This window comes from Macaca mulatta, chromosome 14 (genome assembly GCF_049350105.2).
Source record: "Macaca mulatta isolate MMU2019108-1 chromosome 14, T2T-MMU8v2.0, whole genome shotgun sequence".
NCBI classification, from domain to species: Eukaryota; Metazoa; Chordata; class Mammalia; order Primates; family Cercopithecidae; genus Macaca; species Macaca mulatta.
The window spans coordinates 76,068,055-76,090,334 of record NC_133419.1 but is presented as its reverse complement, the minus strand read 5'-3'; the positions used below and the strand labels follow the sequence as shown (position 1 = coordinate 76,090,334).

The window sequence follows — 22,280 nt, the reverse complement described above, 5'->3', positions numbered from 1 at the left end:
ACAACTCTTCACCCCAAAACAACAGAATATACATTTTTCTCAGTGCCACATGGCACTTACTCTAAAATCGATCACATAATTAGAAGTAAAACACTCCTCAACAGATGCAGAAAAACTGAAATCATAACAAACAGTCTCTCAGATCACAGTGCAATCAAATTACAACTCAAGATTAAGAAATCCACTCAAAACCACACAACTACATGGAAATTGAACAACCTGCTCCTGGATGACTTCTGGGCAAATAATGAAATTAAGGCAGAAATCAAGAAGTTCTTTGAAACTAAAGAGAACAAAGAGACAATGTTCCAGAATCTCTGGGATGCAGCTAAAGCAGTGTTAAGAGGAAAATTTACAGCACTAAATGCCCATATCAGAAAGTCAGAAAGATCTCAAATTGACACCCTAACATCATAACTAAATAACTAGAAAACCATGGCAGACAAACCCCAGAGCTAGCAGAAGACAAGAAATAACAAAGCTCAAAGAGGAACTGGAGAAGATAGAGACATGAAAAGTTCAAAAAATCAACAAATCCAGGAGGTGTTTTTTGAAAAAAAAAAAAATTAATAAAATAGATACAGTGCTAGCTAGACTAATAAAGAAGAAAAGAGAGAAGATTCAAATAAACACAATCAGAAATGATAAGGGGGATAACACCACTGACTCCCCAGAAATACAAACAACCATCAGAGAATACTATAAACACCTCTATGCAAATAAGCTGGAAAATCTAGAAAAAAATGGATAAATTCCTGGACACATACACCCTCCCAAGACTGAACCAGGAAGAAGTTGAATCCCTGAACAGACTGAAAAAAAGCTCTGAAATTGAGGCTGTAATATATAGCCTACCTACAAAAAAACCCAGGACCGGATGGATTTACAGCTGAATTCTACCAGAGGCACAAAGAGGAACTGGTACCATTTCCTCTGAAACGATTTCAAACAATTGAAATGGAGGGACTCCACCCTAACTCATTTTATGAGGTCAGTTTCATCCTGATACAAAAAAAAAAAAGAAGAAGAAGAAGAAGAAGAAAACTTCAGGCCAATATTCCCAGTGAACATTGATGCAAAAATCCTCAATAAAATACTGGCAAACCAAATCCAGCAGCACATCAAAAAGCTTATCCATCATGATGAAGTCCCTGGAAGCAAGGTTGGTTCAACATATGCAAATCAATAAATGTTATTTATCACATAAACACAACTAAAGACAAAAACTATAAGCTTATCTCAATAGACACCAAAAAGACCTTAAGTAAAAATTCAACACTGCTTCATGTTAAAAAGTTTCAATAAACTAGATATCAAAGGGAACATACCTCAAAATGATAAGGGCCATTTATAACAAACCCACAGCCAATATCATACTGAATGAGCAAAAGCTGGAAGCATTCCCCTTGAAAACCAGCACAAGACAAGGATGTCCTCTCTCGCTACTCTTATTCAACATAATATTGGAAGTTGTGGCCAGGGCAATCAGGCAAGAGAAAGAAAAAAGGGTATTCAAATAGGAAAAGAGGAAGTCAAATTGTCTTTGTTTGCGGATGACATGATCCTATATCTAGAAAACCCCATGGACTCAGTCCAAAAGCTTCTTAAGCTGATAACCAACTTCAGCAAAAAAAAAAACAACAAAAAAAAACAACAAAAAACACTTCAAGATACAAAATCAATGTGTAGAAATCACAAGCATTCCTATACACCAGTAATAGACAAGCAGAGAGCAAAATCATAAATGAACTCCCTTTCACAATTGCCACAAAGAGAATAAAATACCTAGGAATACAGCTAACAAGGAAAGTGAAGAACCTCTTCAAGAAGAACTACAAACCACTGCTCAAGGAAATCAGAGAGGACACAAACAGATGGAAAAACATTCCATGCTCATGAATAGGAAGAATCAATGTCACAAAAATGACCATACTGCCCAAAGCAATTTATAGATTCAATGTCATTCCCATTAAACTACCATTTACATTCTTCACAGAATTAGAAAAATCTATTTAAAAAACCACAAGGAACCAAAAAAGAGCTCATACAGCCAAGACAATCCTAAGCAAAAAGAACAAAGCTGGAGGCATCACACTACCTGACTTCAAACTATATGACAAGGTTACAGTAACAAAAAAGCATGGTACTTGCAGAAAAACAGGCACACAGAACAATGGAACAGAATAGATAACTCAGAAATAAAACTGCATATCTACAACCATCTCATCTTTGCCAAAGCTGACCAAAACAAGCAATGGGGAAAGGATTCCCTATTCAACAAATAGTGCTGTAAGAACTGGATAGCAGCCTGGCCAGCATGGCGAAACCCTGTCTCTACCAAAAATAAAAAATTAGCCAGGCGTGGTGACGCAGGCCTGTATTCCCAGCTACTTGGGAGGCTGAGGCAGGAGAATCACTTGAACCCTGGAGGGGGAGGTTGCAGTGAGCCGAGATTGCGCCACTGCACATCAGCCTGGGCGACAGAGGGAGACTCTGTCTCAAAACAAAACAAAACAAACAAAACAAAACAAAAAGGAAGTGCCTTCTCTCACCTTCTGGCCTCTCCCGTCTCCCAGCACACCTACTTCAGTGCGGAACAAAGCTGTGGCTGAGCTCAGGTGCTATTGCAACATGACCAGGTGTGTGCACGCTTGGGACAGTGCTGACATGCCAGCCCCCTGTTGCCTTGGCCCCCTCCAGACTTTGGATGCCAGTGAGCATGGGAGGGAGGCAGGGGGCTAAGGGAAGCTCAGTGCGGGCCTGCAGGTGCCCCTCCGCATGAATAGCCTGGGCACCCTGGAGGGCATGTTGATGGCAGCAGGAGGCAGACAGGCTCCTGGGCAGAAAGCGGTGGGTCCCCGGTGAAAGCCCACCTTCAAGCCATGGATGGCCTGAAGCCTGGGAGCTGGGCTGCCAATTCCGGGAGGAATCCATCTCCCAGAGTGAGACCTTGTGGTGCTTTTTCCGGGCCGCCCATGGCCACCCATGGACCAATCAGTATGCACTTCATCCCTTCTGAGCCTATAAAAATCCCCAGACTTAGCCAGACTCTGACAGACCTCAGGACTACCAGCTATGGGAATAAGCTGCCCACTTCAGGTCTCCTCCATTCGTCAGGATGACCTGCCTGTGGAAAGGAGCTATCCATTGCTGGTCTCTTTGCTGAAAGCTGGACACTTGGGAAGACCTGCCTGAAGAGAGGAGCTACCGACTGCAGGTCTCCTGAGAGCTGTTCTGTTGCTCAGTGAAGCCCCTCTCTGCCTTGCTCACCCTCCAGTTGTCCACATGCCTCATTCTTCCTGGACGAGGCAGGACAAAAACTTGGGACTTGCTGAATGACGGGACTGAAAGAGCTGTAACACAAACAGGGCTGAAACACACCCCCCAGCCTGCCACGTTGCGGGTGACGAGAAGAAGAGAAGAGCTGCAGCCTTCAGGGAACCCAGACGTAGGGGCTTCCCAAGCCAGTGCTGTGACACCCTCTTTGGGGCTCTGCAGTTCCAAGCTTCCAGGTGCCACCATGCTCCCTTCGTCCAGATGCAGGTGCCCACTGTAGAAGTTGCATGCCATACATCTGGTCCAGCCACAGTCAGATGTGCACAGTGACCAGACCCCATGCTCACTTGCCACACACCCCTTGCTGTTCTGCGCCTGGCTCGCCCTTGGCAGGTGTGGGATCCGGGCGGTAGCTCGAGCTCAGAGGGCCAAGCGGGTGGAATGAGCCCAGTGGCGCGAGCAATACTTAGGCAGAAGGCGCCTCTGGTCGCAGAGGTTTGCAGCTGGCGAAGCACACCCAAAGGATCCCATGACAAGAGGACTGATAGTATTTGACTTTAAGACATATTATAAAGCTTAATGATCAACAGAGTGTGATATTAGTGAAAAAAGAGAGAAACAGATAAATGGAATAGAATAGAGAGTCCAGAAATAGACCCACATGCATACAGAGGGTCCCTGACTAATGATGGTTCAATCTATGATTTTTAAATTTTGTGATGATGCAAAACTGACACGCATTAGTAGTATATAGCAGTCTCCCTTTATCTGCAGGGAAGACATTCCAAGACCTCCAGTGGTTACCTGAAACCAAAGCTAGTAAAACCCTACATATACTCTGTTTTTTCATATACATATATGTCTATAATAAAGTTTAATTTATAAATTAGGCACAGTAAGAGATAAACAACAATAATAATAAAATAGAACAATTGTAACAATATACTATAATAAAAGTTATATGAATATGGTCTCTCTGTCTCTTTTTCCCCCTCTCTCAAAACATCTTATTGTACTATACTGTGGGTATAGAAACCACAGAAAGCAAAAGCACAGATAAAGGGAGATTGCTGTACAAACATTCAGTTTTTCACTTTCAATACACTATTCAACAAATTAAAAGAGATACTCAAGACTTCATTCTATGAAATGGACTTTTAAAAAAAAAAATTTTGCCCAACCATAGGCTAATGAAAGTGTTCTGAGCATGTTTAAGGTAGGTTAGGCTAAGCTATGATGTTTGATAAGTTAAAGAAATGCATTTTTCACATACAATATTTTCAATTTACAATGAGTTTAACTCCATCATGAGTCAAGAAGCATCTGTATAGTCAACTGATGTTTGAGAAAGGAGCAAAGGCAATACAATGGAGCAGAGGTAGTCTTTTCAACACATGAGACTAGAAAACTGAAATCTAGACGCAAAAAAAAATGAATCTTGACCCAGACCTTACACCCTTCACAAAAATTAACTTGAAATGGCTCATAGACCTTAATGTAGAATATAAAGGTATGAAACTCTCAGAAGATAACATAGGAGAAAACATATAGTCTTGGATTTGCTGATAACTATTTACTTAAGTTTAAAAATTGTGTTTTTTAGAGAGATGGGGTCTTGCTATGTTGCCCAGGCTAGTCTCAAACTCCTGGGCTCAAGTGATCCTCCTGTTTCAGCCTCCCAAAGTGCTGGGATTACAGGCATGAGCTACCACATACAGCCATGGTAATGACTTTTTAGCTACAACACCAAAGGCATGACCCTTTTATGAAAGAATTTATGAATCGGACTTTGTTAAAACTAAATACTTGTGTTCTTCAAAAGACACTGTGAAGAGAATGGAAAGACAAACCAGACTGAGAAAATATTTGCAAAAGACTTAGGATGAAGGGTATCAAGCTATCATCCAAAATATACAAACAACTAGTAAAACTCAACAGTAAGAAAATGAACAACCCAGATAAAAAATGAACACAAGTAGGCATAGTGGCTCACACCTGTAGTCCCAGCTACTTGGACGGCTGAGGTGGGACAATCACTTGAACCCAGAAACTCGAGTCTATAGTGAACTATGATCGTGCACTCCCACCTGGGTGACAGAGCAAGACCCCATCTCCAAAAAAATAAAAATAAAAATAAATTTAATAGACAAAACACTGGAACATACATCTCACCAAAGAGATGTACTGATGGCAAATAAGCGTATGAAAAGATGCTTAACATTGTATATTACTAGAGATTTACCAATTAAAACAATGAGATACTACTATATACCTGTTAGAATGTGAAAAGTCCAAAACACTGATGATAAAACCAAATACCTGAGAGGACATGGGACAACGAGAACTCTCATTTGTTGCTGGTAGGAGCACAAAATGGTACAGCTACTGTGGAAGACAATTGGGCAGTTTGTTACTAAACTAAGCATGATCTAACTGTGTCATCTAGCAATTGTACTCCTTGGTATTTACCCAAAGGAGTTGAAAGCTTATGTCCCCACAGAAACCTACACACGGATGTTTCTAGTGACTTTATTCATAATTACCAAAACTTGAGAGCAACCAAGATATCTTTCAGTAGGTGAATGGATAAATAAACTGTGATACATCCAGATAATGAAATGTTATCCAGCTCTAAAAAGAAATGAGCTAACAAGACATGAAAAGACATGGAGGAAATTTAAATGCATATTTCTAAGTTATTTGATTCAGGGAAGAGGACTACACAAGGCTGTGAACATTGGGAAGTTAGGGTCACTGTGGGCCTTCTTAAAGGCTGGCTACCATGCAAAGTTTTTCACCTTTATCAGAAGAAAGTAGTTCTTAGTATTTATCTGTGATTCTTTAAATATGCCATATCAAAAATCATCCCTCTTTACAGTCCTAAAGTTTTTGATGTGTGATACTCTCTCTCTCTCTTTCTCTCTCTCTTGGCCCTCAGAAGTCAAATGATGAGGTGCTGTGACCACCAGAATGAATGCTAAATAAGCCACATAATAGATGACCGCTAGACTTGTCTATCCCACAGGGTCACTGGATGGTCCAGGGAGGTTGAATGCGTTTTTCAAATCCAAGTAAATAAATGTGGAGGGTGATGTAAATGACAAAATTTTCCTTACACTTCTTATGCTGGGAGAACTCCTACTCATCTCTTACTAGTCATTCATTCAGCACCAGTGTTAACCTCTGTTAGGTTGACCATACTCTTTGATAATTATTTACTTATATGTCTGTCTCTCAGTTCTCCAATAACACATTCCTTCAAGTGAGGGCTCCTCCAGAGCTAGAATCCATATGTATCCTATAGTCCTCAAGGCACAAAGTAGGCATCAGGAGACTAGACTTGCTAAATCAAAGAAGGATAAACTATCAGTGATTCTCAGAATAGACATCCTCCCTCCAATTTTTAGCCTTTTCTAAACCTTTGGAAATCATTATTGGAAATGCATCAGCCAAATCCCAGGGAGTTCCGCAGGGGTGAAGGGAGGAAATGTACCACCAGATTATGTTCTTTAAAAAATATATCTCCTAACGACTGGAAAACAGCACCAGGCATTATTTTATTTACGGAACTCAAATCAAATCACCAAGAAGCAAAGACCTAAGTAGCAGGAAGTTCAGCAGATAATTGACTAATCAGAGCTGTCTTCTCATCCTATTTGATTCTAGGGTTAAAGAAAATCTGTGCTGTGCAATCCATTTATAATCTAAACACATACATGACTTTCTCCCCCCGAAACACCAATGCTCCCAGCTTAACTGATGCTGAAAACTCTGCCTATATTGTAGGGGAAAAGAGCTGAAGTCCAGTGGATGTAGCTAGTGGAAGAGTGCAGGAGACATAAATTGAGAGATAGCAAAGACAGAACAAAAGTTACTTGGAGGAACAAGAGATCTTCTGGAGAAGGTGTCCAAGTGGTTTCTTAGGATGCTCCACTTATGGGTCTTCTGGGTGAGCCTTTTGGATACTAATAGCTACCATTTATTGAGCCATTGCCATATGCCAGATGTTGTGGTAAGCATTTTTAGTGCATTATCTCACTTTAATTCTCAGAACAACCTTGCAAGTTCAGTATTGGTACCCCCATTCATAGATGAAACTGAAGGTCAGAAGATTGTAGTGATTTGCCCATTGCTATAGAGTTAAGAGCTACAAAAGCCATGAATCCCTGCAGATTAGATTTGACTCAAAGCTTCTGCCCTGGGTCGTTAACTATCCTCACAAAACCACTTTTCTTTTCTTTTCTTTTCTTTTTCTTTTTCTTTTTCTTTTTTTTTTTTTTTTTTTTGAGATGGAGTTTTGCTTTTGTCACCCAGGCTGGAGTGCAATGGCACTGTCTCGGATCACTGCAACCTCCACCTCCCAGGTTCAAGCGATTCTCCTGCCTCAGCCTCCTGAGTAGCTGGGATTACAGGCACACAGCACCACGCCCAGGTAATTTTTATATTTTTAGCACAGACAGGGTCTTGAATTCCCGACCTCAGGTGATCCACCCGCCTCAGCCTCCCAAAGTGCTGGGATTACAGCGTGAGCCACGACGCCCGGCCCACTAAACCATTTTTGAGGCAGCTAGTAAGTATTTCCTCCATTCTACAGATGAGGAGACTGAAGCCCAGGGATGACTTAACTTGCCCAAGTGACACAGAGAGTAGCAGAGCCAAACTAGGTTTCCAACTCCAAAATCTCTTCTGCTTTAAAGATAGAAGAAGAGCAACCGCGAAGAGTGAGAATGTGCCAGAAGGCCCCTGCAGGCCAGGCACTGCCCTCTCCTAGGACACAGTTCCGACCCACCCCCAACCTCCACAATTAAGCCACTTTCAAGAATTTTCTTTTCTCTACCTCTGCCCCAGTGTGGCCCCTGAACTGAACAGGGACTGGGTGGTTCTTGGGAGAGTCTAAAAGATACCTTCGCAAAGATTCCCTAGGAAGGGAACAGCCAGGGCACCACCAGCCCTGGTGCTCCCATTCCCACACATCTGAGCAAGGCCCGTGCATAAGACTGGCAAGTGCTTGAACCAGGAGGCAACCAAACTGGGCTCAAACACAGCCCGCCGGTTTTGACCAATACCAGCAGCTCCCCTTTTCAAAGCATCTATTCAGCGACAGACATTTCACTAGGAGTTTCCTCCATGTTTTAAAATTTAATAGCTCCCCCTCCACCAACGATTGGCCCTATTTTACAAAAGAGGAGCCTCCGACTCTTGGGGATGAAGCGACAAGCCCAAGGACAGAAAGTCCTCACGAGCTTGGGACTTGAACCCACTACGGCCCCAGATTCTGCTGTTGCCCGGGAGCAGAGGAGGGAGGAGCTGCCAGTGCGGAGGGAGGTGGGGAGAGAGGGCAAGCTCCCAGCAGCGCGAGCTGACGACAGCAGGTGTTTTTTTTTTTTTTTCCCAGCACTTTTTCAGTCAGCATCGTTCCTGGATTTTTTTTCTCCCGGCTGAGCGGCGTAAAAGGGTGGGGCCGCTTTCCTGCAGCAGAGGCAGAGGCGGCGGCGGCAGCTGCTGCAGCATCTTTCACGGGCAGCGGCAGAGACCGAGAGCTGCAGAAAAGGGTGGGGTCGCTTCCCAGGAGAGAAGGCAGTGGCGGCGGCGGCTGCGGCATCCTCGCGGGCAGCGGCGGAGGCAGCAATGCTCGGTCTTCGCTGGAGGTGATGGCCTCCCAGTCCTGCTAGGTGGCCGGCTGCACTAGGACGCCGGCAGGAAGGAGACTCGAGCCCGGTCCGCGAATCCTGCGGCCACACCGCCCGGCCCCTCCTCTGCGCCATGGCTTAAGCCTGCAGCCACCTCTCCTCACGTCGCCGCGCTCGACCGAGGTCTGTGCGCCGCCGCAGCCGCAGGGAGGGGCGCGTCCCAGACACCCTCGCCCGGGACTCAGGAACGCCGTGCCTCTCGCCCTTCGGCGCCTGCAGCAGACTGCGCTCCCAAAGGCGTTTGCAACCGGTAATTGAGGGACTCTACAGACTCTCTTAGGATAGCTCTCCCCGGGTGCTCGCTGAGGGAGGAGGGCGAACTAGCTCCGGCTGATCGGGGGTAGAAAACGGTGGGAACCACATTGGCTGGTCAGGATCGGAGGCTGAAGGAAGATTAGAGACTTGCTTTAGAACCTCAAGAAGAAAGAGGGGGCCGGCTTTTCAGCTAGCATCATGGCGTGGCCGTGCATCACGAGGGCCTGCTGCATCGCCCGCTTCTGGAACCAGTTGGACAAAGCGGACATCGCGGTGCCGCTGGTTTTCACCAAGTACTCGGAGGCCACCGAGCACCCGGGCGCCCCGCCGCAGCCACCGCCGCCGCAGCAGCAGCAGGCGCAGCCTGCGCTCGCGCCCCACTCAGCGCGCGCGGTTGCCATAGAGACGCAGCCAGCCCAGGGCGAGTTGGATGCAGTTGCCCGGGCAACGGGGCCAGCGCCTGGGCCTAGCGGTGAGCGTGAGCCGGCGGCTGGCCCCGGCCGGGGCGGGCCGGGCCCGGGCTTGGGCTCCGGCTCCACCTCCGGCACCGCGGACTCGGTGATGCGGCAGGACTACCGCGCCTGGAAGGTGCAGCGGCCCGAGCCCAGCTGCCGGCCGCGCAGCGAGTACCAGCCCTCCGACGCGCCCTTCGAGCGCGAGACCCAGTACCAGAAGGACTTCCGCGCCTGGCCACTGCCGCGCCGCGGAGACCACCCGTGGATCCCCAAGCCAGTGCAGATCCCCGCGGCCTCCCAGGCGTCGGCGCCCATCCTCGGGGCGCCCAAGCGCCGGCCGCAGAGCCAGGAGCGCTGGCCAGTGCAGGCCGCCGCTGAGGCCCGGGAGCAGGAGGCGGCCCCCGGCGGAGCTGGCGGCCTGGCGGCCGGAAAGGCGTCCGGAGCGGACGAGCGCGACACGCGCAGGAAGGCCGGGCCTGCCTGGATGGTGCGCCGCGCCGAGGGCCTGGGGCTCGAGCAGACGCCGCTGCCCGCGGCCCAGACCCAGGTCCAGGCCACCGGCCCCGAGGTTGGCAGGGGGCGCGCCGCGGCGGACGCCCTCAACCGGCAAATCCGCGAGGAGGTGGCGAGTGCAGTGAGCAGCTCCTACAGGTGAGACGCGGCCGCTGCTAGCGCGGGGGAGTCGCCGCGCAGACGATCCCCAACGCAGGCCTAGCGTGCAGCCTGCCTCCAGTCCCAGGCCACACCCTCTCCCCAGCCGCCTCCCAGGCCACCTCCCGTCGAAGCCTTCTCTTCTGCCCTGTCCTGTGCGCAAGCTGTTAGTATTTTCCATCTCAGCCTGCCTGGCTCTTTCACTTTACAGCTGTAGCGGTTTTCTCCATCTCGCCCACCTCAGATCACTGCCTGCCCACAGAGACCCTTTGCGATGTCAGCAGTGGCTGCGCTTCCGTCCTGCCCCCACCCAGCTCACCTGCTATGTTAGCCTGGATGCTGCCCTTTGCCGTCCGACAGGGTCCCCATTCTTCTAGAAGAAGAATTCTTTCCAAGTGGCCTCTCGCCCTCCTCCCTGGCCCAGTTCCCTTGGCCCTTCATTCTTTCCTCCCTCTCTCAGTCTCTGGGCAACACCCAAGCACCATACCTTTTTCTAGATTACCCACAGGATCTTTACAAATCACCCTCCTCCTTCCACTGCTGGAACTTTGAAGTCATTGTCCTTCTACTTCTTACTAGCTGTGACTTTTATTGATTTGATATTAAATATTTTATTTTTATTTAATTAATATTAAATATTCAACATATTTTTGAGTGCCTACTATATGCCAGGCACTGTGATGGACATTGTGAGGATTAAATGAGATGATTCAGGAGAACAGCTCGTGCCTAGCACATAGTGGTAATTAGTACATCTTGATTCCATTCCTACCTTCCACGTGATGCCTTATGATCCTAGATGCCTCCAGCCTTCTCTGCTATTGAGGCATCTTCTTTCTCCTTTCCCTACATGTTCTCCAGATGTCTCTCATTCTCTTGCCATCAAGAAGCCCTTTCTCCATCTCACTCAATTCCTTGCAGATGAATGCTTTCAAGCATGAAATCTCTCTCTCTCTCTCTCTCTCTCTCTCTCTCTCTCTCTCTTTCCTTCTGGAATTTTCCCTCTGCTACAGCCTCAGCCATTCCAGTCTGCCTTCTTGCCCTTCATCCATCCTGTATATACTTCTGACGGCTTAGCTTTCAATTCTGCCCTTATGTTTCAACCAACAATTAGCTAACAGAACACGGTTGACTCTGGACATGTAACATTGCATTTGGGGTTTCTCGAGGAAGATGTGTATGAATAGTAATTGAGCTAGAGGTGTTCAAAATGCAGCTTATGGGGTCCTTCATCAATGTCACAGCTTTCTGCTGCCTTCTTCCTGCAAGAGGGTGTGGTGGGGGAGGACTAGAGAGTTAGTCTTTTGCCAGTACTCTGTATGTAGCCTCATGTTAGACTAATGTCCTTCTCCACTGAACATTACCAATACTCTCTCATAGGCTGAGGAAAGAATGGCATATCCAGACATCCTTCATGTTAAGAGAAAATCTGTCCCCCAACTCCTACCCCTGCATTTCTCATCTTCCTGAATTCCACCTCCCACTTGGCATCTCTCTCTTGGTTTATTGCTGTCACAACAGCCACACTGGGAACCCAGGAGTACAGCACTTCCTTTGAGCTCTTGGTCAAACAAGGACATACATCCTTTTCCTTGAATAGCCATGAGATGGTAGAATGTTCACTATGTTTTTATGCTGCTATCAAGCGGGGAGCAAAAGAAAAGAGGGGAAATAAACAAGAGACATAAAAAAACAAAGGCAGGATGTAGTTTTCTGGTTCTGCGATGGCTTTCTTGCTTCAAGACCCTACTTCATTTCTTGATCTTCCTACCCTGAGAAGCCCACGTCTGGCCCAACATCATAGATTACTGGCCTGGCCTCTTCATCTTCCCACTCTCATTCTAGCACCCTGTGGCAGGTGGAACCTTACTACCCACTAGCAGGAGCTGTCTCTTCTCACCACCATACAGTCAATGCCAATCAAGAGAGATTCCAGATTCTTAAGCCTCTTTGGGTGATCCTGTTCAGTTTATGATTTCAAGTTGGCAGGACTTGCTTTGTTTATGGATGAGTGACCTGTCACTCAAGGAATGACCACATCCTTTGGATATAACGCACTCCAGATTTGGGGTTGTACTTTGTTCCGTATAGCCTTTTTCCTCAAAACAACAGCTTAACTGTGCAGTAAGCATGTCATGCTTCACGTTACACACATACTGGAAATGACTGGATTTGGTGGGGGAAGGCTATGCCCTCGGAGCTGGTGAGAATGATTATTTTTAGCACTTATCAATTCTATTAACCTGTCAAAAAAATCTTTTAACACCTCAAAAAATTTTTTAAATTTAGGTCTTTTGTAAAATTTAATTATACCTATGACTTAGGGGTCAGGAGTACTATTTTGCTATATAATCAGAAGGGTTTTGAAATATTAAGGGAATGATTATTGTTAAGAAACATCAATTTCTTTAATGAACAATTTAAGTGCATGACAAATTTGATGTGAAATTTAATGGTTTTTTTGTTCCAGAATAAAAATGAACAAATAATTGAGAAATTCACTTTGATTGAAAGTAGATATAAAGAAATAAGATATTCGGTACATTAAATACACAATAAAGAAAAAATCATTGGCAATTATAAGCTTATCTAGAACATTGATTTTCCTTCCCTATTGTCTCGCATTCTTTTCCTTGCTATGATTCTAGGATATCTTCTGAATTTAAGTACCATGTCCACTGTAGATGGGCCTTATGTCACCTTAGAAGCCAAGCTGTGCTCCACTTCAATGATAATTTGATTTACAAACCCTTTTCTTCTGCCATTCTACATAAATTATGGTGTGTTTACACCATGGTGACTGGTTCATCTCATGGACTTTACAAATGACATCTGCCGCATGACATCAATGTGAACAGTCTGCTTAAACAGAAAGGGACATACAGTCCATCATGTAAAATATACATTCAAAATTCAGAGTAATATGCGTGCTCATTGTTTTACTTTACAATTTACAGTCATAAATAACATTACATACCCTTTGACGTTGTGGTTTTGAGAAACCTTCCCTATTCAATAACTCATCTAATTCCCAATCCATTCGTATCAGCCTGAGATTTTTGCATTCAAGTAGTATCCAAGATAGCTTTAGGGTTATTCACAAACATGAGTTTGATTAATTTTTAATACATTCATTTTACATAGATGATGTTATAAAACTGAGAAGCATGTCTTTTTTTTTTGAGCCGGAGTCTCGCTCTGTCGCCCAGGCCCCAGGCTGGAGTGCAGTGACCAGATCTCAGCTCACTGCAAGCTCCGCCTCCCGGGTTCACGCCATTCTCCTGCCTCAGCCTCCCAAGTAGCTGGGACTACAGGCGCCCACCACCTCACCCGGCTAGTTTTTTGTATTTTTTAGCAGAGACAGGGTTTCACCATGTTAGCCAGGATAGTCTCGATCTCCTGACCTCGTGATCCGCCCGTCTCGGCCTCCCAAAATGCTGGGATTACAGGCTTGAGCCACCGCGCCCGGCCAAAGCATGTCTTTATTGCCATTTTTAATGTTAAAGATGGATTTCATTGGGAAGCCATTTGTGACTTTAGACCTGACGTTCTCAATTAGAAAATAGATGAGTCATAAGGAGGTGATTAAAATTCCTCTCCCAGACAACCCCATTGCCCTGGCCATCAGATAATAGGGGTAGATAGGGTAGCAGCTGCTCCCTATAGACATGCTAATGAGAAACTTTTCCTAGAAGAAACCAGCTGAGGCACTAGGAGGTAGAATTAATAAACCAGGGTGAAATACTTGAAAAATAAGAGCAGTAACAAGGAAGTTAGAAAGAAAAGGAGTCTTTAATGTCTGCCCTCCAGCCTTGCATGAAGGTTACAGGAAGGCCCATCTGACTTACTTTATGCTATACAGAACTGCCCCATTCTCCAACTTCCCATTTCCCTAATTTCCTCTTGGGTCAATCCCAGCAATGCCTCAAGGCCAATCTTGGATATGGAATTTATAGCGATGCCTTCCTAGAACCAGCCATTCTGAATGAATTTTTCTTCTATTCCCTTTTTACTTTCTGAACTCTTATCGTTGTCTGCTTGATGGTAAAATACTTTTGTCTATATCTGTCTCCCCCACCAGGTCATGAACACCTGAAGAGAAGGCTGTATTTTGTTCACTCTGTACCTCTCACAGCCTAGGTGCTATATAGATTTGTTGAATCTAATGGAATTTTTAGGGCTTGGTGAAAATTTTATTTATCTACATATTGATAGAGTCAATTTCATTTAGTTGAATTTTTTTCAGAAAATGATCACCAAACCCCTGCCATGTACCAGATAAGGAGCTGGGGATATAAAATAAATGAGTCATAATTTTAATGTAAGAAAATTATGTCTTCCTCAATCAAGTTAAAGTCCAAATCCTGGTCAGGCGCGGTGACTCACGCCTGTAATCCTAGCACTTCGGGAGGCTGGGCAGGGGAGAGCAGATCATGAGGTCAGGAGTTCGAGACAAGCCTGACCAACATGGTGAAACCCCATCTCTACTAAAAATACAAAAAATTAGCTGGGCATGGTGGCGTGCGCCTGTAATCCCAGCTACTCAGGAGGCTGAGGCAGGAGAATCGCTTGAACCTGGAAGGCGGAGGTTGCGGTGAGCCAAGATCATGCCACTGTACTCCAGCCTGGGCGACAGAGCGAGAGTCCGTCTCAAAAAAAAAAAAAAAAAAAAAAAAAAAAATACAGATCCTACCAGGTTAGCACTAAAAGTAAATGTTCAAATGGAGAAGGGCAGCAAACTTTACAGACGTGACTCTACATGGACTTTCACCTAGGGCAGTGGTCCTCAACCTCGGCTACACATTGGAATCAGTGGAGAACTTTCAAAAGATGCATAGGGGCCTTGCCCAGAAAATCTGATTTCATTGGTCTGGGGTGTAGCCTGGGCAACCAAGTTTTTAAAAACTATCTCAAGTGATTCTAATGCGCAACTCACGTTATGATCTACTTTTATAAGGCATGGTTCTCAAAATATAGTACACAAAAGAATCACCTAGAGAGCTTTCTGAAATGCAGATTCCTGGGCCACATCCTCATACATACTAATTCAATGGGCTTAAAATTGAGCCTAAGTAATTTTTAGCAAGCACGCTAGATAATTTTAATGCAGGTGAATGCAGGCTTTACTTGGGAAAAAATTACTTGGAGAGATTTGCCATCTTTAAGCTATTGAGTTTTCCCATATGCAAACATGGCAAAGGTTGCCATTTATTTAAGTCTTTTATGTTCTTCACTTATATTTTGTAATTTTCTCCACAAAATCACATACACATATATACTCATATATATACACATATATACCGTTTTAAAGTTTTATTTCTGTATTTAAATTGTTAATAATCTAACTAGATTTTATCTTGATGAGTAGAGTGAGGTAAGGATTGAATTTTTCCCTATATGGAAAGTCATTTATCCTTACACCCTTTTTTAAAGCTTTACTTTTCCCCACTAACTTATGATATCTCCTCTATCACATAAGGGTCACATATCTTTAGATATTATGTCTGAGTTCTCTGTTCTATTCCATCAGTCTGAGCTAATATCACATTATCTTATTTTATTTTTTTCTGATCTAGCTTTTAATTATTGTTCCTGTTGTGAAGAGTTTATTACCTTTTCTAATTTATTATTGCCCATATGCATTAATTTTTGTATGTTAATCTTGTATTCAGGAACCTTATCATACTCTCTAATTAGTTTTGATTGTAGACACTCCTGGATTGTCTGTGGAGATAATGTATGTTTTTAGCAAATAACACTTTATTATCTTCCTTTCCAAGATTTACATATCTTGTTTTTTTTGTGTGTGTGTTGCTCTGTTGGTTAGGACATCTGGGGTGGTTTCAAATAGTAGGTGATAACAAACATCCCCATCATGGGATTTGGCAGGTTTCTAAAGTTTTATCATTAAGTATGAGGTTTGCTATATGTTTTTATAAGATAAGATTAAGAAATTTCTATTTTTCTTAGTTTGCTAGGGGTTTCTAAAAATTAGTTTGGCTATTGAATCTTACTGAATGCTTTTTCTCTTATTGAAGGCTCAGTATCAACTGAGATGATCTGTGATTTTTCTTTTTTAATCTGTTAATAGATTTTTTTTCTCATATTGAACAATCTCTGCATTTCTGGGATAAATCTCGCTTAGACAGAAATATATTTTATTATGCTGAATTTGGTTTGCTATTTTTTATCTGAAATGTTTGCATATATATTCATAAATAAGATTGGCCTATAATTTTTCCTTTTTTATATTGGTCTTACGTACTGTTGGGATCAAGGTTATACCTATAAAATCAGATGGATAGATTCCCCTCCTTTTTAGTTATTTGAAAAAGCTTATATAAGAAAGACTCCTCCTCAAATATCTGATAAAATTATCCTGTAAAACTTGCTGGACCTGTTGTCTTTTTCATGGATTTTTTTTTTAAACTATCAATTCGATGTCTTTAATAGTGATTCACTTATCCAGGTATTATATTTCTTCCTGAGCCAATTTTGGTAATTTATTTTTTTCTGGAAAAATGTGCATTTCTTCTAATTTTATAATTTATTGACATAAAATTGATCATAGCATTATCTTGTGGATTTAAAAATAATCTCTACTTACCTGTAGTTATGTCTCTTTTTTCATACCTAATATTTATTTGTTTCTCGCTTTTTTTTTTTCCAGGATTAGTCTTGCTCAGATTTGTTTTGTTTTTTAGTCTTTCCAAAGAATAAATTTTTGATTTTGTTGAGCATCTCTTTTTTCAGTAAATTTTACTCTTATTTTTATTATTCCCTTTCTTTTTGTGCTCTGAGAGGTAGGCAGAGGTCAGCTTATCAACAGCCTTGTATTCCTGGCTAAGAAATTTGGATTTGCTTCTATAGACAATAATGAGTCACTGAAAAAATTTAAGCAGAGGGACAACATAGTTTGATTCCAATTTTATAAAGCTCCCACTGGCTGGCTGACCTGGGGAGATTAGAGAAACGGAGGCCAATAAGGAGGCTATTGAGATAATTTGGAGAAAATAACAAAGCCTCAATCATGGTTGTGAGATCGGAGATTTTTTTTTTTTTTTGAGATGGAGTCTTGCTCTGTCACCCAGGCTAGAGTGCAGTGGCACATTCTTGGCTCACTGCAAGCTCTGCCTCCTTGGTTCAAGCAATTCTCCTGCCTCAGCCTCCCGAGTAGCTGGGATTACAGGCACCTGCCACCGTGCCTACAGGCACCTGCCACCGTGCCTGGCTAATTTTTGTATTTTTAGTAGAGATGGGGTTTCACTATCTTGGCCTGGCTGGCCTCAAACTCCTGACCTCGTGATCCACCCATCTCGGCCTCCCAAAGTGTTGGGATTACAGGCGTGAGCCACCGCGCCCGGCCAGAGATCGGAGATTTATAAGATAATATGGGTACAAAACAACAGATCTAAATGACCAAGCGAGATTCATAGAAGAGGATATGGCCCAGAGTGACCCTTGTGTTTCTGATTTTGGTAACTGGTAGTGATGCTAGTCACTGGAACAGGGAATATACAGGGAGAAAAAAGTCCGAAGTGAAAATTGAGGTACTTTTCAATATATAGAATTTGGATTGTCTATGGGATATCTAACAAGAGGTGTTTGAGGGTCAGTTGAGTAAGTGGATCTGAAAGCTTAGGGAGAGGCCTGGGCTGTAAATATAGATTTGGAAGCAATCAGCTTGTGGATGTTTCACTTCCTGTGCAAGTCATAGGAAGAGGCAAAATTACCCTTGGAAAAGGAGTAGACAAAATTAACCAACAGAAAATGGAGCCATGGGGGATACACATATTTGGAGTACTGACAGCAGAAGGGATGTCCATGAAAAAGATGAAGGAGGAGTGATGTGAGGAAGGAAGAAAGCCAGTAGAGAAACTTGTCATGGAAACCTCATGTAAACTCAGCAGTGTTTGATGTCTGTTTTGACATTTTTACTGAGGCGTTTTGTTAGATCATTGGTTAACTTTGTACAATTAACCCTCAGAAATACAAAGCTGACCAAGACTAACCCACAAAGAAGATAAGATATATACAATTAATTATTTGTTGCTCTCATAGGGAAAGATTGCATCTAACACATATATGAACTTTAAAAAAATGTCAAGCCAGTGATAGTTCTAAAATCAACAATCACTAAGAATCATTCAGTGCCCCAAATATAAAACTAAAATAAATCAACAAATGTTCATTAAGATTAAGGAGCTATCTCTACAATGCTGCTTTGGCTTTACAAACTGTGTCAACTGTATTAATGTAAACAGGTAAGCTTCTCATTCTCTGCTGAATGAAGATGACTTCAACATGGACCTGAACCAGCAAACTAAAAACTTCTAGTTTCACCATCAGAAATAATACTACTAATAGTAGCTAATTTAGTGCCTAGCATGTGCCTGGCAGAAGGCTAGAAACCTTAGATACATTTTCTCACTGAAATCTTTGCAGTCACTCTTCAGGAACCATGCTGTTACTTCCCTGTTAGAGCTTATGATCCCCCTTCCTCTTATCGCCCAGGCTGAAGTACAGTGACGCCATCTCGGCTCACTGCAACCTCTGCCTCCTGGGTTCACGCGATTCTCCTGCCTCAGCCTCCTGAGTAGCTGGGACTACAGGCACGCACCACCCATGCCTGGTTAATTTTTGTATTTTTAGTAGAGATAGGGTTTCACCATGTTGGTCAGGCTGGTCTTGAACTCCTGACCTCAGGTGATCCACCCACCTCTGCCTCCCAAAGTGCTGGGATTACAGGCATGAGCCACCGCGCTCGGCCCCTTTAGGTTTTAAGACTGTTGAAATCACAGACTTTGTCTACGCTTGTCTTTCTCTACACTCAGCACTTCCTCCATATCATATTAATATATACTCTCTTCATTCAGTTTTCATTCAGTAAATGTTTATTTGTATCTACTATGTCAAATCCTGGACCAAGTCCCTGGATGACAAAGTGGTCCCTGCTCTCAAGAGTCTTATATTTATTAGACAGAGACAAGTGTGCTGAAAAGTTACAGATTCCCTGATAAAATGTCTGTGCAGGGCATGGTGGAGCACAGAGAAGAGAGGAGTTAAGTCTGCCCGATTTGAGGGTTGTTGGAAAAGAATTCAGTAGAGAAGGTGACTAGTATGCTGAGTCTTGAAAGATGAGTTGGCAGTAAATGGGAGAATGGATTAATTTGAGTAAAAGTACAAGAAGAGAAATTATAAGCAGTTCTGTGTGGGCAGAACTTGGAAGTATCATTGCATAAGGACAGAATGGCAAGGGACAGAAGAGGGAGGTAGGCTGGGGATAGCTCCTTTGTCTTATAAGCAACAGGAGAATCAGGGTTCAGTTTTAGATTTTAGAAAAGGTGACTTTGACAGCAGTGGGAAGAATGGACTGGAGAGATAGACTGGGAATAGAGTCCAGGGAAGAAACTATAGTCTAGGTGAGAGATAATAAAGACCTCCATCAAGAATAGAATGTAAGCAAGTGCTGATAAGAATAAAATAATAATGGCTAAATAAAAGTAGAAAGGGAGAGGGAAGAGTCTAGGATGTTTCCAGGATTCATGTTTTGGATGTCTGGGGCGGAGGGGTGGGGAAATGGTATACACTGAGATAGATAGCACAGTTTGCTAAGTTGGGTTAAGGGTGTCTTTGGAAGGTCTACTTGGAGATGTTCAGTACAGAATGAAAATGGAAACTCATACTGCTGCTAAGGGTGTAAATTCGTACAGCCACATTATAAAACTGTTTAGCGTTATCTATTCAAGCTAAACATACATTTACCATGACCAAGAAATTCCATTCTTGAGTATCTACCTAACAGAAATGAATACAGAAGATGTGTATAAGAATGTTTATAGCAGCATTATTAATAGCTAAGAACTAAAACAGCCCAAATGTCCATCAACAGTAGGATACATAAATTGTGGTATATTCATACAGCAGAATATGATATAGTAGGGTATGGAAGGCAGAATAATCTCCCCTACAAAGATATCCAAATCCTAATTCTAGGAATTTGTGAATATGTTATCTTACATGGCAAAAGGGACTTTACAGATGTCATTAAGTTATGGGCCTTGAAATGGGAAGTATAGCCTGGTTTCACTTGGGCTCGGTGTAATCACAAGAGTCCTTATAAGTGAAAGAGGAAGACAGAAGTGTCAATATTAGGGTGATGCAGTGTGTCAAAGACTTGACTGGTGGTTGTTGGCTTTGAAGATGGAAGGACATGTGCCAAGGAATGTAAGCCGCCTCTAGAAGCTGGCAAAGGCAAAGAAAGTATTCTCTCCTAGAGCTTCCAATGAGACCCATTTTGGACTTCTGAATGACAGAAGTGTGAGATGATAAATCTGTGTTGCTTTAAGCCATTCCGTTTGTGGTAATTTGTTGCAGTAGCTATAGGAGATTGATACACAGGGTTTATCAATTATTGACCAGATAATTCTTTGTTGTGGGCCTGTCCTGTGCATTGTAGGATGTCTAGCAGCATCCCTGGCTTCTATGTACTACACGCCAGTAATATTTCCCAGCCCTCCCCACCCTGAGTTGTGGCAGTCAAAAGTGTCTCCACACATTACCAAAAGCTTCCTAGTGGACAACAAAATTGATCCCAGATACAGGGGTATTTACTGAATGATTCCATTTATATGAAGTTCAAAAACAGGCAAAGTAATTGATGGCGATAGATGCTGGAATAATGGTAATCTCTGGGATTTAGGTGGGTAATTGGCTGAGAAGGAGCACAGGAGAACCTTCTGAGGTGTTGGAAATGTTCTATATCTTGATCTGAGTGGTGGTGACATGGGTTTATACACACAAACAATTGAGACTTATGGACTTTATTCTCTGTATGTTATACCTCAACAAAAAATAAGAAACAAAATACAAAAGAACTAAATGGAGATAGAGCTTGAAGTTCAGGAGAAAGGCCAGAACAGAAAAGATCAGGACAACATCAGCCTGTTGGTGAGAATCGAACCCATAGATATTAGGGTAGGTAGGGGACAGAGAGGGTGAGAAGAAAAGAATGCTAAGGTCAGTGCCCAGCAAGCATCGACATCTCTGGTATATGTGGGAGGAGTAAGAAAAGGATGAGCTCTTCGTGTCTGTGCTTGCCTCTCCTGTCCAAAAGAGAGTAGGAGCATAGGCCTCACTGTGGTCTCAGCCTCCCACCTCTGGTGCTGCTGGCCTTGTACATTACACACAGGAACTGCTATGTATTACATAATACACATCGTTATTATCTTTGCTATCCTTCCCTTATCCTAGTATAGTCCACTGTCAGTGGGTATTTGTTTTCAAACTGAATGAAGAGGCTTTTGCAGGATTAGGCCTGGTGTAACCTCTTTTAGTGGGAAAATTGTGCCCAGGCCTCAAGCCACAAAACCCACCACAAGTGCATCCCTGAAACAGTACCTCCTCCACTGAGCTGTACCCTTGTGGTCACTGTCCATTTTGTGCAGTGACTTCGAAACAGTGACGCACATTGTGGCATACCCTAGAGTGCACAGTGCATTTTTGCAAGCCTCCTAGCCCTTAAGGATTGTTCCCCATTAAACCATAATAATTAGGCAGAAGGTAGATCAAGGCAGAATGCAAAAGAGCAGAATATTAGAAAGAACAGAGACATAATTGAGTTTCAGGCTCATCTGCTGAGTGTTTACTCTGTGCCATCTGCTTTAACGTATCTTTTTCTATAGACTTCCTAATGACCTTTTAAGGTAAACATCTCTATCTTTAAAGATGCAGAATAGACTCAGGGAGGTGTGGGGATTGAGGTTACAGAAACAGTCAGTGGCTGAGTTGGCTCAGGAATCTGATTCTCCTCATTCCAGCCACAGCTGTGTCTTGCTTGTGCAGCTCCAGCAGGCCCCTGCCAAATCCCCTCATGTTCGCCTAGTCTAACATGCCATTCTTGGGACGGCTGCTGCCAACTTCAACCTTTATGCTGTCTTTCTGGCCCCAACTC

At 43.5% G+C, this 22,280-nt stretch overlaps 1 protein-coding gene across 1 annotated transcript in view; it reads left to right on the top strand.

Moving 5' to 3' along the window:
- The first annotated feature begins 8,749 nt into the window (after positions 1-8,749).
- The window catches only part of MAP6 (microtubule associated protein 6), a 79,246-nt gene continuing 65,715 nt past the window's right edge, over positions 8,750-22,280 (top strand). The window contains exon 1 of the mRNA XM_015115222.3: positions 8,750-10,327. Within this exon, the coding sequence (XP_014970708.3) occupies positions 9,420-10,327 (908 nt within the window). The 5' untranslated portion in view covers positions 8,750-9,419. The remainder of the gene's footprint in view (positions 10,328-22,280) is intronic.